The 13,927-nt window shown below is 57.2% G+C and overlaps 1 protein-coding gene across 1 annotated transcript in view; it reads right to left on the reverse strand.

Annotated features, from left to right (window-relative positions):
• Positions 1 to 13,927, reverse strand: part of LOC122691410 (proto-oncogene tyrosine-protein kinase receptor Ret-like) — a 49,369-nt gene that overhangs the window by 8,745 nt on the left and 26,697 nt on the right. Inside the window, 9 exon segments of the mRNA XM_043897974.1 lie at positions 1,062 to 1,209; positions 3,679 to 3,944; positions 4,891 to 5,013; positions 5,822 to 5,932; positions 7,454 to 7,579; positions 8,288 to 8,546; positions 10,645 to 10,841; positions 12,117 to 12,312; positions 13,602 to 13,843. Coding sequence (XP_043753909.1) covers positions 1,062 to 1,209; positions 3,679 to 3,944; positions 4,891 to 5,013; positions 5,822 to 5,932; positions 7,454 to 7,579; positions 8,288 to 8,546; positions 10,645 to 10,841; positions 12,117 to 12,312; positions 13,602 to 13,843 — 1,668 coding nt within the window.

Genomic DNA, 13,927 nt, shown 5'->3' on the forward strand with positions numbered 1-13,927 from the left:
GGACTCCCTGGTGTCCCCAAACACCTGCCAACCAAGCACTTGGCAAAGGGGGGTGAGGCCCTGGAGAAAGGTGAAGGCCATGAGACTTCACAGAAGTCGTCTTGCCATGCTGAGTGTGTGTTTTCCAAGGGCAGAGATAGTTGTGCTCAGGAGCTTGGGTGTGGAGGTCTCCTGGCCAACTGTCCTCCTGGGTCATGGCCCCACATCCCACTGCCCAGTTGTGCCACTGCCTCTGGCTGTAGACTTGTCTGGAAATGAGAAGACAGCTGCAAGATGGGGCACTGGAACCCTTTGGACCACACATGAGTGACCCAGGGCCAGTCTCACTGTGCCCTCTTAGGGCCTGGGGTCTCATAGACAAGGGGCAACCCCAGTCTGAGGGCCTGGGTAAGTACACAAAAGTACCCGGCACTGCATGGCTCCCCGACTGCTGAACATCAGAGTGCATCAGCCTAAAATGTGCCCATCACATGGCCACTGGGCCCTCAGTTGGTCAAGCTGAGGCAGAACTCAGCCATGGCAGAGGACTGTCTACCCAGTCCCTGCTGAGAAGCAGCAGTGAGGATACCCAGCATGTGGTAAGACTGGGGCAGTGCTGGCCCACTAAGGGCTGGGGGGGGATGGGGACTGGGAAAGGCAGGGACCTGGGGGACAGGGGCCAGTCCTTACAGGTGGTCTCTTCACCAGGACCTCAGTGGACGCTTGGCGAAAGAAATTAATGGGGCAGACTGAGGTGGGGAGAGTTGTCGGTTTTGAACTTAAGGGCTTTTAATTTAAACTCGGATCTTTACCCAACATTGATACACAAGCAACATGGCTCTGAAAGCTTTCAAGGGAGGAATGTCTTACCCTGCTTCTCCAGGGACCACACCAGCCCACATCATCCATGGTGGAGGTCCCTATACTGCAGCCACTCAAGAAGAGCAGGGGAGGCGTATTGGTTCTTCAGGAGGCAGCAGGCTGATTGCCAGAGTCCTGGCTGTCATAAGGGCTTCATCCACCCACTGGGGCCCCCGCAGGTGTGAGTGGCAGAGCCCCCTGTGTACTGCCTGGGCACGTACCTTTCAGCATCTTCACAGCCACAGTCGTGTACCCTGCTTTGCCTTTCAGCTGAAAGGCTGTGGCCTTGACCACTTTTCCAAATTCACCTTCTCCCAGAGTTTGTCCAAGCACCAAGTTCTTCCGTGGGAATTCCCACTTGGGATCCTCCTACATTGGGTTTGAAGGAAAAAGAGAGGGAAGAGAGATGGCGAAGGTAAGAAGAAAGGAAGAAGGCAAGAGCCGGCGGACAAGCTCCGTGTGCAGACAGCCGACTGTCACCTGAAGTGACAGGTGACAGTCACCATGTCCAAGGGCAAGACCCCACAGTCAGGCCCTGAGGTGCCATGACAAGATGCGTCCCCCCACAGGAAGGCAGGTGTTGCCACAGACTGGCTGGACTCCGTATGCTCATACCCTCACTGGCCTCCATCTACTGTAGATGCCCTGGGCCACCTCAGGCCCAGGGCCTGGTATCTCCAGTGAGGGAGTCAGGGTTTACTCAGCACCCACAGGTGCTCACAGGGGGACCACAGCCTCTTCCCTGGGACTCAGGCCCAAGCCTCATGGCACCACCTCTGTTTTGGACACCAGGCACTGACAGTGGCCCAGGCTCCAGGACTTCCAAGAGAACTCAAGTGGCAGCTGTGGCCCCAGTTGCCTATCAGCCCTGCACTCCCAGCTACAGGAGGGGGTGTCAAGAACACCTTCCTGGTGTGGCAGCCTCTAGAAAGTTACCACTGTGCCCCTCAGGTAACCCCCCATCCTTCCCTGACAATGTGTGGAAGAGTCTGCTCCTCCCACAGCCCAGCCACTGGCCAGAACTTGCACACACCGGCCTTCCCAACACACCATGCCCACTGAAGACCCCTCTGGGGTGGGATCTCCAAGACTGGCTCGAAGACCTGAACTCTGGGGATGCTGAAGCCTGTCTGGAACCTGCCTTCCCGTCAGCACTGGATGCCCAGGTCCCCAAGTCTTGCTGTGGCTGGGTGTGGGCATGGCTCCAGGGGCTGCTTATGATGTGCCTGGCAGGCTCGCCTAACCCACAGACACACACTGGTGACCCACTGCCCCCCCCGCCCCCAGGGACCAGAACCCTGTGTTCTTATGTCTGGGAGCAGAGGCAGGCTCCTCTAAGCACCACGGCCAGGGGCGCCTTCCAGCCAGCTCCCCAGGTGTCCTGGTGTCTCAGCTTCCCCAATAACCCATGTTGTTTGTTCTTTAAGTTGCAAAAGAGTCAGTCATGTCTGACTCCCATGGACTGTAGCCAGGCTCCTCTGTCCATGAGATTCTCCAGTCAAGAATACTGGAGTGGGTTGCCATTTCCTCCTCTACCAAGAATCCATAGTCAGGCTCAAAGGTGACAACACAGTCACCACCACCCTGGTGTCCACACTGCACTGGATAACAGCTGACTGCACACAAAGACTGGGCTAAGAGGGGATATCTCTCATTTGTTTCTCTTTAAAAGTGCTAAAACCCCAAAGTGTCCTCCCCACTTTATGTAAGACAGAACTAAGGCCAAAGGGTCGAATAATGTGTCTAAGACCTCAGAGCTGGTCAGTGTGGTCCTGGGCCTGCGGCCCAGCTCTGGCTTCTCTGCACTCTGGGCTAGAGGCTGAAAGTGGCCTGTGGCCCCCCCACAGAAGAACCTCTCTCATTGTGTGTCTCAGCACAAACGGCCAGGGCATATAAGGGAATCAAATGGCTCGTCCCTGGGCCACGAGGGCCATTCCCAGATGTGGTGGCCACAGGGGCCTCCTTCCTGACTTTGCTGGTTCCAAACACTCAGCAGGTGGGAGGTCTCCAGCCCCCAGTCCCCATAGTATTTCAGTCTCCTCAGCAAAAACACTGGAGGGCAGACAGGCGGAGGAGCAGCCTGGCCGGGCAGGAGGTGGTGTCTGAGCCTCCCACACTAACTGCAGGCCCAGACCATGCCATGGAGGAGGAGGCTTGGGCTGATTCTCCCCTCTTGGCAGGCCAGTCACAGAGTCCTGGGGCCAGGCTCCCCTGATGGTGCCTGAGAGGCCTCTCAGCAACCCCACTCTCCAAGCCACAGACAGAATCCCCTCCTGGCTGCGGCCAGGCCCCCCACCTGCCAGTCTCTCTTGCCTGGATGGGGACAGTGTTTCATCATGGGGCTCCTACCCAACAGACTCCCCAACAGAGCGACCTGTGGAAATGAAGGCAGAACATCAGCCTCCAGCCCTAGGGTGGTCCTACCTTCTGAGAATAAAACCCACACACTCTTCCTCAGGGCCTCCCCCAAGGCTGCATCCTCCAGCACTTGGGGCCTCCGTAGGAGATATCTTAGGCAGGTACAGCATGGCCTGCCCTCTCCTTGGAGCCTAATGGCCCAGATCTCAGTCATTTAAATCCGCACCCATCCTTTTCCACACTGATTCACGCTCTCTGCCCCACCCCTGCCTTCTGCCCTCCTTGAAAGACATCTCGGTGGAGGTTAGAAGACAGCTGGAAGCTCACGAGGTCCTCCTGGCAGGCAAGGATGCAACAACCCCAAGGGCCCTGCCCCTTCTGTCCCCACCTCCTTCCCCAGCTGCCCTAGACCAGAGGCTACCCACAGGGCTACCTGGAAGGGCTGCCTCCCTGGCCCTGCTGCCACATGGAGAACCTCACCGGGATCTTGAAGGTGTCCACTGAGACCTGGTTCTCCATGGAGTCCAGAGAGGGCCGGCAGGCACCAGATGAGGAGTAGCTGACCGGGAAAGCTTGGGCGGGTCGATGGAAGGTCATCTCAGCCGAGGCAATGGGCGGCTTGTGGGCATTCTTGCGGTAGCGGTGGATGCAGAAGGTGGACAGCAGCACAGACAGCAGCACAGATACGATGGAGAAGACCACAGCTGCCGTGATCACTGTGCAGCAGAGGTCATCACGCAGGGTGTCTGCGGGAGAGTAGGGGCTGTGAGAGTAGACACCCCACAAGGGGGACCCCCAATACCCAACAGAGCCACACCTGTGACAGCCAGGAAGTGGCTGCTGTGACCGACTGTGAGCTGCCTGCCAACACTCCTGACCCATGGCAGGTACTGTTCTGTATGTTTTTGCTACAAGAGACTATTATTGCCCTTTTCTGGAAGGAATGAGCATTTATAAACATCCTGCCTGAGGTCACACACTAGAGGTTGTGCACCCCTGCACCTCCCCCACCCTGGAATGTTGCACTGAAGCCAGAGGCCCAGGGGCCCTGGGGGTGGGAGAAGTTCTTCTCCTGCATTCCTAATATCTTCTGTATTTTCTTCATGTTCAATATATAGTGGAGAGGAAAGACAAGTGGCCCAGGATTTGGGCCATGCAATGACCACCCAAATGCCAGAAAAGCTCCCCATGTGTTCAGTGGGGCCCCCCTGTTCTAGAAGAAGCACCTGGAGGGTGCTGGGAGGGGGGACCCAGCTGGCCAATGCCACAGGCCCAGGAAAGGCTCTACACAGGCACAGTCTGAGAAGATGCTGAGCTATTTGGTGGAATAACTAGTTTTCCAGCCCAATCTTTATTACAGAACTTGAGGCCAGGGAATTCTTTGGTGGTCCAGCAGTTAGCACAAGGAGCTTTCACGGCTGTGGCCAAGATTCAATCCCTGGTTGGGCACCTAAGATCCCATAAGCCTTGCCAAAAAAAAAAAAAAAAAGGAACTTCGGGCCACAAGGCAGTCTTAGTAGCCTTGAGCCAGCTCCTTGTCTGCACACATGGGGGAACCAAGACCCCAGGGAAGGAGGAAGATCTCCTAGGTTTCTCTTCCTTCCGGCAATCTTCTCCCTCGCTCCCTGGAGGCTCAGGGAGGCGTGGGGATCCCAGCCAGCTGTGCCCCCCACCCCCCCACCCCCAATGCACCTTGGCTATCCTCCGGCTCACAGAAGCACTTCTTCTCCTCAGGGAAGCAGTTGCAGATACCGAAGCCAGCTTTAATCCCTCGGCGCTCCCCAGGTTCGTGCCCACCAATGATGCTGCCGCCCCCTGAGGACAGACACCACCCACTCAGCAGCCCACTCTCAGCCTCCAGGGGGACCTGGCCAGCCAGGACCACCAGACAGGATCATGAGAGGCCCCTCCCCACCTGATGTCAGCACTCTCACGCCCAGGGAGCACAGTGAGATCAGAAGTCTAGGTCACCCCAGGCAAGAGCCTCAGCATGCATGCGTGTGTGCTAAGTCGCTTCAGTCAGGTCGACTCTTTGCAACACTATGGACTGTAGCCCACCAAGCTCCTCTGTCCATGAGATTTTCCAGGCAAAAATACTGGAGAGGGTTGCCAGGCCCTTCTTCAGGGGATCTTCCCGATCCAGAGATCAAACCTGCACATCTCCTACATTGGCAGGTGGGTTTCTTTACCACTAGTGCCATCTGGGAAGCCCCAGTTGCAGCATGATGAGCCCCCAAACCAGCTCCCTGGCCGCATCGGGTGAGAGGAGGAACCCATAGGCTGCCCTGGGCCCAGGCCAAGGTCCACACTTGGTCACTTTTCAGAAGCAGAAAAGGGGCAGAGGGGGCAGCTGGCAGTCAGCAAAACGGGGGACAGGGAGTCGTGCCCCATGAGTTGGCTAGAGCAACACTGGAAGGGTGTGGGTCAAGCCAGCAAGCTCTAATTTTGGAGCGCCTTTATTCAAAGAAAATGTTAGGAAAGGGCTCAGCACTCAAAACCCAGAAACTTGGCTGGTCTGGCTGAAGTGCAGGTGAGAGTCCAAGCCCCTTTAGCTTGTTACTCCCCCACCCATTCAGGCTCCTGCTTGCTCAGAGTCACGGTGCAGGCTCATCGGGCTGCTTACGGAGGCAGTCCTGGGGGCAGATGTTGGGGTCTCTGCTCTCCACGGCGTCACAGTGGCCATCGGGGCAGGTCCTGATGCTGGGGGAGCAGGTGGAGAAGTTCCTGGTTATTCCTACAACACAGAGTGGGCAGTTATGACCACAAGGGAGCAGCTGCCCTGTTCAGACTGCAGAGCCAGGAGGGTCACACCCCAGGGCCTTCCAGGTCAACCCTGTACCCCACCCCATCCCCTGCAAGGAAGAGCAAACTGAGATCTGAGCAGAGAAGAACCACACACAGAGCCCCACCAGCAGGGCATCCCTGAGGTACAGAGCAGCCAGGATGGTGGGGGCCAGAGGAGCCAGGCAGTCCCAGAGCTGTGCCAGGCTCACATCAGAGAGGCCAGAAGAGACCAGATGAGGCTGGGACCCTCTCCAGGCTGCACTGTGGGTGGGACCCTCAGATTGGTGGGCCCAGCTGGCAGCCAGTTACTGTCCAACCCAAGGCTGCTCAGGTCCCTCCTATTTGAGTCCACGTCCCCTGGGCTGGGACCTCCTGGGTAGAGCCTCTCTGAAGACCATTTTGGATATTTTGAATTATTTTAAGGTTTGTGTTTTCATGAAGTAAAGCCAACCATAAATGACGTGTCAACAGTGTAGTCTACCTTAATTCCTCCACTTCTTGGATGCACAGTAATATTACCAAGAGATCTTCGAAAAGTGTCTGTGAACTATGTGTTTAAAAGTGTTGGGTGAATGGGGGGAAGAGTGGGGAGAAAGGATAGTCAGGGAGTTTGGGATACACATGTATACACACTATATTTAGAACAACCAACAAGAACCTACTGTATAGCACATGGAACTCTGCTCAATATGCTATAAAAACCTCAATGAAAAAAGAATTTGAAAAAGAATATATACACGTATAACTGAATCACTATGCTGTACACTGGAAACTGACACAACATTGTTCATCAACTATGCTACAATATAACATAAAACGTTAAAAAAAAAAGAGAAGGCATTGGGTGAATATAGTGGCTCAGACAGTAAAGCGTCTGCCTGTAATGCTGGAGACCTGAGTTTGATCTCTGGCTTGGGACAGTCCCTGGAGAAGGAAATGGCTACCACTCCAGTATTCTTGTCAGAGAATTCCATGGACAGAGGAGCCTGGTGGGCTACAGTCCATAGTAGACTCTTCCACAAAGAGTCAGACACGAGTGAACGACTAACACCTTCAACTTCACATTCACAACTGCACGTGTATTTATGTGTATATGGGTAGAGAAATGGATATATACATGTTAATTACCATCTGGTGTGGGCACCAATACGGAAATTCAGAATTTTAGAATAAAGTAAAAAGAAAACACACACATCTCAACTTTGGCCCTGACCTTCTCAAGTCCAGAGCGAGCTCAGTCTCAGGCACCTGTGATCCCATCGGTGATAAACAGTTGGGAGGTTCTCTGTTCCCTGCGCTCGTGACCACCCTCTCCTGGCATCAGGAGCCATGGCAGGGACCAAGCGCAGGGGAGGACTAGATGGGCAGGGGTGGGGGGTGTCACAGAGGCTGGCAGGGCCCACAGGCACAGACCCTACTCCCCCTCAGCCCTCATCACGCTCCCCGCCGCCTGGCTCTGCCCAGGGCTTACCTTTGCCATCTCCCTGTCTCCACTCGCACCTGCCCGTCAGAGAGCCCAGGCCACCGCATTCCTCACATTCGGGCTGCCTCTTGCTGACCGCGCAGGACAGGGGGCAGCCAGGCTCCTCAGGCACGTCTAGGGGTGGCAGAAAGCAGTCATGGGGGGCCAGCCTGCCACAGGCACCCATGGGTGCAGGCAGCACTGGCTGAGCTGTCCCAAGTTGAGCCCAGAGGGGAGGCAGTCACTAAACTGGGGGCGCAGGGTAGTGAGGGGGCTGCTGGGGGAGGGGTGGCATCACAGTCACACAGCAGGGGCAGCTAGGGGGCTGAGTATGGAGTGGGGATGGGAGGTGGCCAGACTCATCCAGGGACACGCAGGACACCCAGTTAAACTTGAACTTCAGAGAACAGTGAATACCTGCTTTGTGTAAATATGGCCCTAATATCACAGGGACATAGGGGAGTTTGTCTTCTAATTCACTGCAAAGGCTGCACGAGATGTACTTACACCACAAAAATTGCTCGTTGTTTACCTGAAATTCACACTCAACCTGGGTCCTATATCGTACCTGGCAGCCCTAAAACAAGCGCACACGTAGGACCCGCTGACAGAGGCGATGGGCAGCAGCGGCCACCCACAATGCTGTCACACTGGACTAAACTGTGTCATGCCTCCCCCATCACCCTTCCAGTGCAGCTGTGCGCTGTCTTCTCGTCTTACAGAGGAGGCTCAAGAAAGCCCACTGATCAGTGACGGGGTATAGGACAGCACCCCTCTGTAGGAACAGCCCGAGGCTCTGCCACGCCCCATCCACCCTGACCCTTCCCGCAGCCGGGCACTCACACTTCCCTTCCACGGTAACGAGCAGCAGGGCCTGCGCTTGCTGGCGGGTTGGCTTCTCGGCGGCCACCACTGTGTACTGGAGCTGGGAACACTCGGGCCGCTGCAAGGCCTCCGTGTCATTCACGAACAGGGTCCCCGAGGTGTCCTCCGCCGAGGTGACCATCCCCAGGGCGCTGCAGTTGGCGCTGGAGGGCTGCAGCCTGTACTGCACTTGGATGCCGCTGAACTCCTGGCAGTTTTCCACGCAGACTTTCCCGATCTAGGCATGGGATCACGGAACCCTTAGCCAGGTGAGTGGACCACCTGGGACAGTGGCTGGAGGGGCTCCATGCCAGCTGAGTCCCAGGACAGTTTCCCACTCAGCCCAGAGATGGTGGCCCCCAATCTCCCCATGCTCCATGCCCCTGGAATCTGCAGACCCATCTGCCTGCCTGGCCTGGCCTGGCCCTGCGCAGACCGTGACACCACCCTTCATCCCTGCTCCTGGGAGCCGGAGGTGAAAAGAACACAGGCTTTGGTTTAGGGACTGGCCCGCCCGGGAGGCACTTGCTGGCTTGCCCGGCTCACCGCTCACTTGCTCCCTCATTCGGGCACAGAGGCAGCCTGGGTGCCTCCCACACACCTCCCTCCCCTCTGGGCACCACTAGGGTCCATCCTCAGTGTCCTGCCTGGGTCGCCTGCCTGGTCAGCCAGAGCTCAGCACCCGGGCCATAATTCACACAGCAGGGTTGCTGTCCCACCCAGGTCCTGGAGCCTCCTCCAAGACTTGGGCCGGAACCCCTGGGAGAGAAGGGATACTTCTCCAGGGATGCCTCACGGCCGCAGTGGTCACTGGGGCCTGGACTCTCCTTTTCCCTCCCTCACCACCCAAGGTGGAGTTAGGGCTGCTGGGGCCTGAGATCAGAAGCTCTGACCAGTCAAGGTCGAGGGCTGCGGGCCTGGCGGCAGTGGTGGCACAGGGCCCCCTGCCTGCAGCCACAGGCCAGGCCCTTGCTCAGCCTTGCTCAGGCCCAGGGCAGAGCCAGGCTCCACCAAGCCCACTCCTCACACCACAACAAAACTACCTCCTAGGCTCCGAGCACTTCCTTGTACAGAGCAGGTTCACTTCCACTTTCTCCTGTGATCCTCAAAATTGCCTGAGATCACCACCTTCAATTTATAATCATGAATGCTAAGGGGGGGCTGGTGAGAGACAGCAGTGTGTGTAAGGCTGGGCTGAGACTCGGGTCTCTGCACCCTCCTGAGTCCAGGCACAGTGAAAGACTTAGTGGTCAGGGGTGGGAGATGTTGCAGAGGCTGGCGGGGCCCGCCCTCCCAGGCCCCACTCCCACTCAGCCCTCATCACCCTCCCCACTGCCTGGCTCTGCTGACACACCCCTGGCAATGCCTATGCCCGCCTCAGCCCCCCTGGACACCCGTCAGGCCCCTCTGCTTCGTCACCTCTCACCAGCCTTGCCCTCTGCCTCCAGGAAAGGCCTGGCGGGGGTGGCAAGTGGGGAGCCTGGCTGTGTCCAAGGGTGGGGCTCTTCTTGTGCTGGGTACTAAGTGGCTGTCAGGAGCGGAGGTGGCATGGGAACCAACCACAGAAACTGGCAAAGCCACTGTCCTAGTTAGGAGATGACCCTAAATGGGATATTCTAAAGGGCACATGGCCACAGCTATGCCATTAGGAGAATGCAGTATATTAAGTCATGCTTGCCATAATTGCAAGTAAACTTTAAAAAGTGCTTCAGAGAAACATTCTAGAAAGAATTGCACCAAAACGTAAAACACTGGCTGATATGAGGAAAAGAGATCGCTCTTATCTATCCCTTATATCCTTTTGACAAATTCTTACTACTTCCCTTTTTTTTCCTACTTCTAATCACTATTTTCTGATGACAAATGCAAAATAAGCTCTAGCAAACAGACTTGCAGGAAAGTAGGAAATAGAAGCACTTCCTGTCTTTCCTTGCAGAGGTCTCCACTAATGCCTGTGTTTGCACACTTGGAAATTTCTAGCAATGAAGACTTGGTTTTGAACATACGGAGCCACCTAAGACCAATACTTCTGCCAACTACTTTTCCCACTTCCTTCACCGGGAATGTCTTTCCAAGTCAGCATAGATTTACCTGGCACTGCTCTTTCATTAGTAAAAAATGTAAAAATGCTGAGAAGGGAGAGGGCAAAGAGGGGCCCACAAAGCCCACCAGCCCCACTCCTTTCTCCCACGGCCTTAGCCTCCTTGGCTTTGTGCCTGTTGCTCCCCAGGGCCACTCTGTGTGCTCAGGGAGGTGGTGTCCCCCATGTGACCCCACCCTGGGGGTCCCTGCTCCTCCATTCCCCTCCCCAGGCTGGCAAGAGGCCAGGAGCTCACCTGGGCAAAGCGGTGGGCCTGCCGGCTCACCGAGGAGTAGGCACTGGGCAGGCGCAGGCTGACGGGCAGCACGGACACATTGAAGTGGAGGAGGACGACACCCTCCCCCGGGCCCTGGAAGTCTGAGTCGTTGACCAGCACGGCCAGCTGCACAGCCCAGCTCTCCGAGATGGGGAGGCTCCGGTTGAGAACCAGCCCTGTGGGTGGAGGCACATGATGATAGGTAGGGGCCCTGCCCAGGGTGGAGACCACTGCCCCACGCTGCTGCACATCTCCCCTGCAAAGCATTCCCTGGACACACGGGCGTACGTGTGACAACAGGTACTTCTACCCGCACGGTACACGGACAACAGACCTGGCTGGAGGCACTAAGGTTGAACTATTTTAAATGTGAGTCACTGTGCTGAGCTGAGCCCAGAAGACCCTCCTCAGCTGGGAGGTAACCTCAGTGAGGTGTGTGTGTGTGTGCATGTGTATGAGAAAGATGCATGTCGGGGCAAGCACACACAGGTAAAGACCCACCACCACCACCAGCAAGGTCCCAGAAAGACCGTCCTGGCCCCTGAGAACTTCTCGCAACAGTACCAGCCTCCTATGGACCCTCAGGTTCCACAGGCCTCAAGCACCCAGGGGCTTCCGCACTCCTGAGCTGTCACCATGTGCCAAGGCTAAGATCCCCATTTAGTGGAGAACAGAGGAGGCGAGGATCTCTGGGTGCACGTGGCATACAGAGGGAGTGTGCAGGGGCAAGGATGACATTTTCCCTTGCACAGAACAGAGGTCATCAGAGCTTGGTGAGGAAGAAGACAGGAAATAGGACTGGGTCAGGCAGAAAGGGGTAAAGGCACCAGTGATCCTGGGTTCCCCAGAAGCAGGCCTCCAAACAAGGATCCAAGCACAAGTGGCATATTTGAAAGGTGATCCTACAAAACACAGGCAGGAGAGCAGGCGAGGGAGGTGGGGAGGTTTGGCAACTGGCGAGGACACCCCATCCTGCAGGTGAGCCCTGGGGGCACGTGGTGCTTAGCCCTGAGGGTGGGCACATTTCAGAAGTCAGACAGGACAGTCATCCCAGAACCCTCCAATCTGGGGGCACAGAGCTGCTACTGGACATCAACTCCTGTTAGTGGAGAGTTGCTGGGGAGGGTCAAGGATCCCTGGACACTTGGGCACCTAGGAGGTTGCAGTGAGCCCTGGCGTGGTCAGCACAGGGTAGTGTGGTGGGGGTCCTGCCAGGGTCAGCCTTGGCCTTGGGGCAGTTCAGAGAGAAAGGACAGCCTGTAAACACCCACCAAGGTGGCCAAGGTGAGCCCAGCAGAGACAAAGGCTGGGAAGAGGGTTGGAAGGGGTGGCCACCTGGGGCTGAGAGGGCCAGGACAGGTGTCTACTTGTGCAGGGTGCTGCCCTGCCCAAGGAAAGCAGGTCGCCAGTTCCCCAGGGGGCCCTGTCAGGCCACACTGGTCCCCTCTTACTGTAGTCATGCACGGTTGCCCGCACAAAGCTGCCGTTGGCCTGGGCCAAGGTCTCATTGGGCATGTGCTCCACTCGGAAGGTCCGGAGGGCCTTGGCATCCCCAGAGAGCAGCGTGTTCGTGTACCGTCTCAGGAGCTCCCCGGAGGCTGGCACCACGTCTGCATCGAAGACACGTAACGTGGCTACCACTGTGCCCTGCAGAGAATACGGGGGCCAGTCAGGGCCCCGAAAGCCAGAGCCCATAGGAGGGCACGTGCCCCACAGGTGGATCAGGTGTGTGCGGTCAGAGCTGGCTCCAGGGACAGACTGACCAGGGTTCAAGCTGCAAGGGACCCCCAGCCAGCCTGCTTGTCACCCTTCCTGGGCCACTGCACCTCACCTCTGCAACAGGTGCAATGGCATCTCCAGACTTCCCATGATTATGGGTTAGAACAGATGCCCTGGTGCTCTGTGGAAGACCTCATTCAGGTCCCCACAGGGCAGAGTGGGCACCCCCACTCTCCTTCCAGGAAGCTGGGCCCCGCACAGTGGAGAAGTTAGTTCAACGTCATGCAGTGACAGATGACAGAGCTGGGACCTAAGCACAGTGTCCACCAGAATGCTCTCCTACAGCTTCTTCTGTACCCCAGGCTAGATGGGGTCATGAGGGGGGTTCTGAGTAAAGCCACATGTCATCTCTGCTCTCACTCCTGGCCAGGCTCCACAGTGTTACCATGGAGCTGCCCTGCCAGGCTCATGGGACATTTCCCTACTCCATGTGCTTTCCTCTTGCCCATCCATCCACCAAACCTGCTCCCTGGGTGTGCGGAGAAGCAGCCAACCACAGCATATCCGACCCCGACCCTCCCCTTGCTCCCGCCAGCCTGCCGGCTGCAGGACAGCCCAGGGCCCAGCAGGTGGCAGTCACTCTCCGCCTGCACGGGCAAGAGGAAGGCGGGGCCCCGATGGGAGGGGCGGCGCAGGGACACCCCTGCCGGATCCACTGTCCTGTCTTCCTCCACTCCGGGGTACCCTCCCTGAACTCACTGGCCCTCCCTTGAGGGGCTGACAGCCCGAAGAAGGGAACACCCTCCTGGCAGATGTCCTCTCCGTCTCCTTGGGGCAGTGTGCCCCGCCTCTGCAGTACCACAGTTGTGCCCCTCTGATGCGAGCCCTGATGTTTGAGTCAGAGGCTGGGCACCCTTACCCTCAACCCCACCGGCACCCCAACCCCTCCCCTCACCCGCTTCCCAGGGCAGAGGTCAGCTCGGGGCCAGCGAGGCTGGTCCTCTCTCCTCCTCAGCTGTCCTGGAAACCAACAAAACCCCAACAGACAGACTGATGGACAAATGAAAGACAAATAACCACAGTGATGGTCAGCCACATGTCTGGATGGCTAGATGGACAGCTGAATAGACCGAGGAACAAATGACGAATGGAGAGACCCAGATGCCCAACAAAGAGATGACAGACACTAGACAAGCACCAGACAAACGCATAGGCACCTCCTTCCGCTTGAACTCCACCACCGCGCTGGCACTGTCGACGCCCCCGAAGAAGGTGGGCGCAGAGTCGTCCTCGTCATACACGGTCACAGGGAAGGGCACCATCACCTCCTCCTCGCGCATGCCCATGCGAACCGTGCACGCGGCCACCAGCTCATACTTCTCCCGCTGCTCATGGTCCAGGGCCCAACGCGTGCTCACCTCCAGGCTGTCCGGATCGCAGCGGAAAGGCAGACTCTCACCTGAGCACCAAACAGACCAGCAACCCCAGGATGACCCTGAGCTGAGGGGAGGGTGAGCTGCCTTCCTCAGGGCCCCACAGGGAG

Source organism: Cervus elaphus, unplaced genomic scaffold, assembly GCF_910594005.1.
Source record: "Cervus elaphus unplaced genomic scaffold, mCerEla1.1, whole genome shotgun sequence".
NCBI classification, from domain to species: Eukaryota; Metazoa; Chordata; class Mammalia; order Artiodactyla; family Cervidae; genus Cervus; species Cervus elaphus.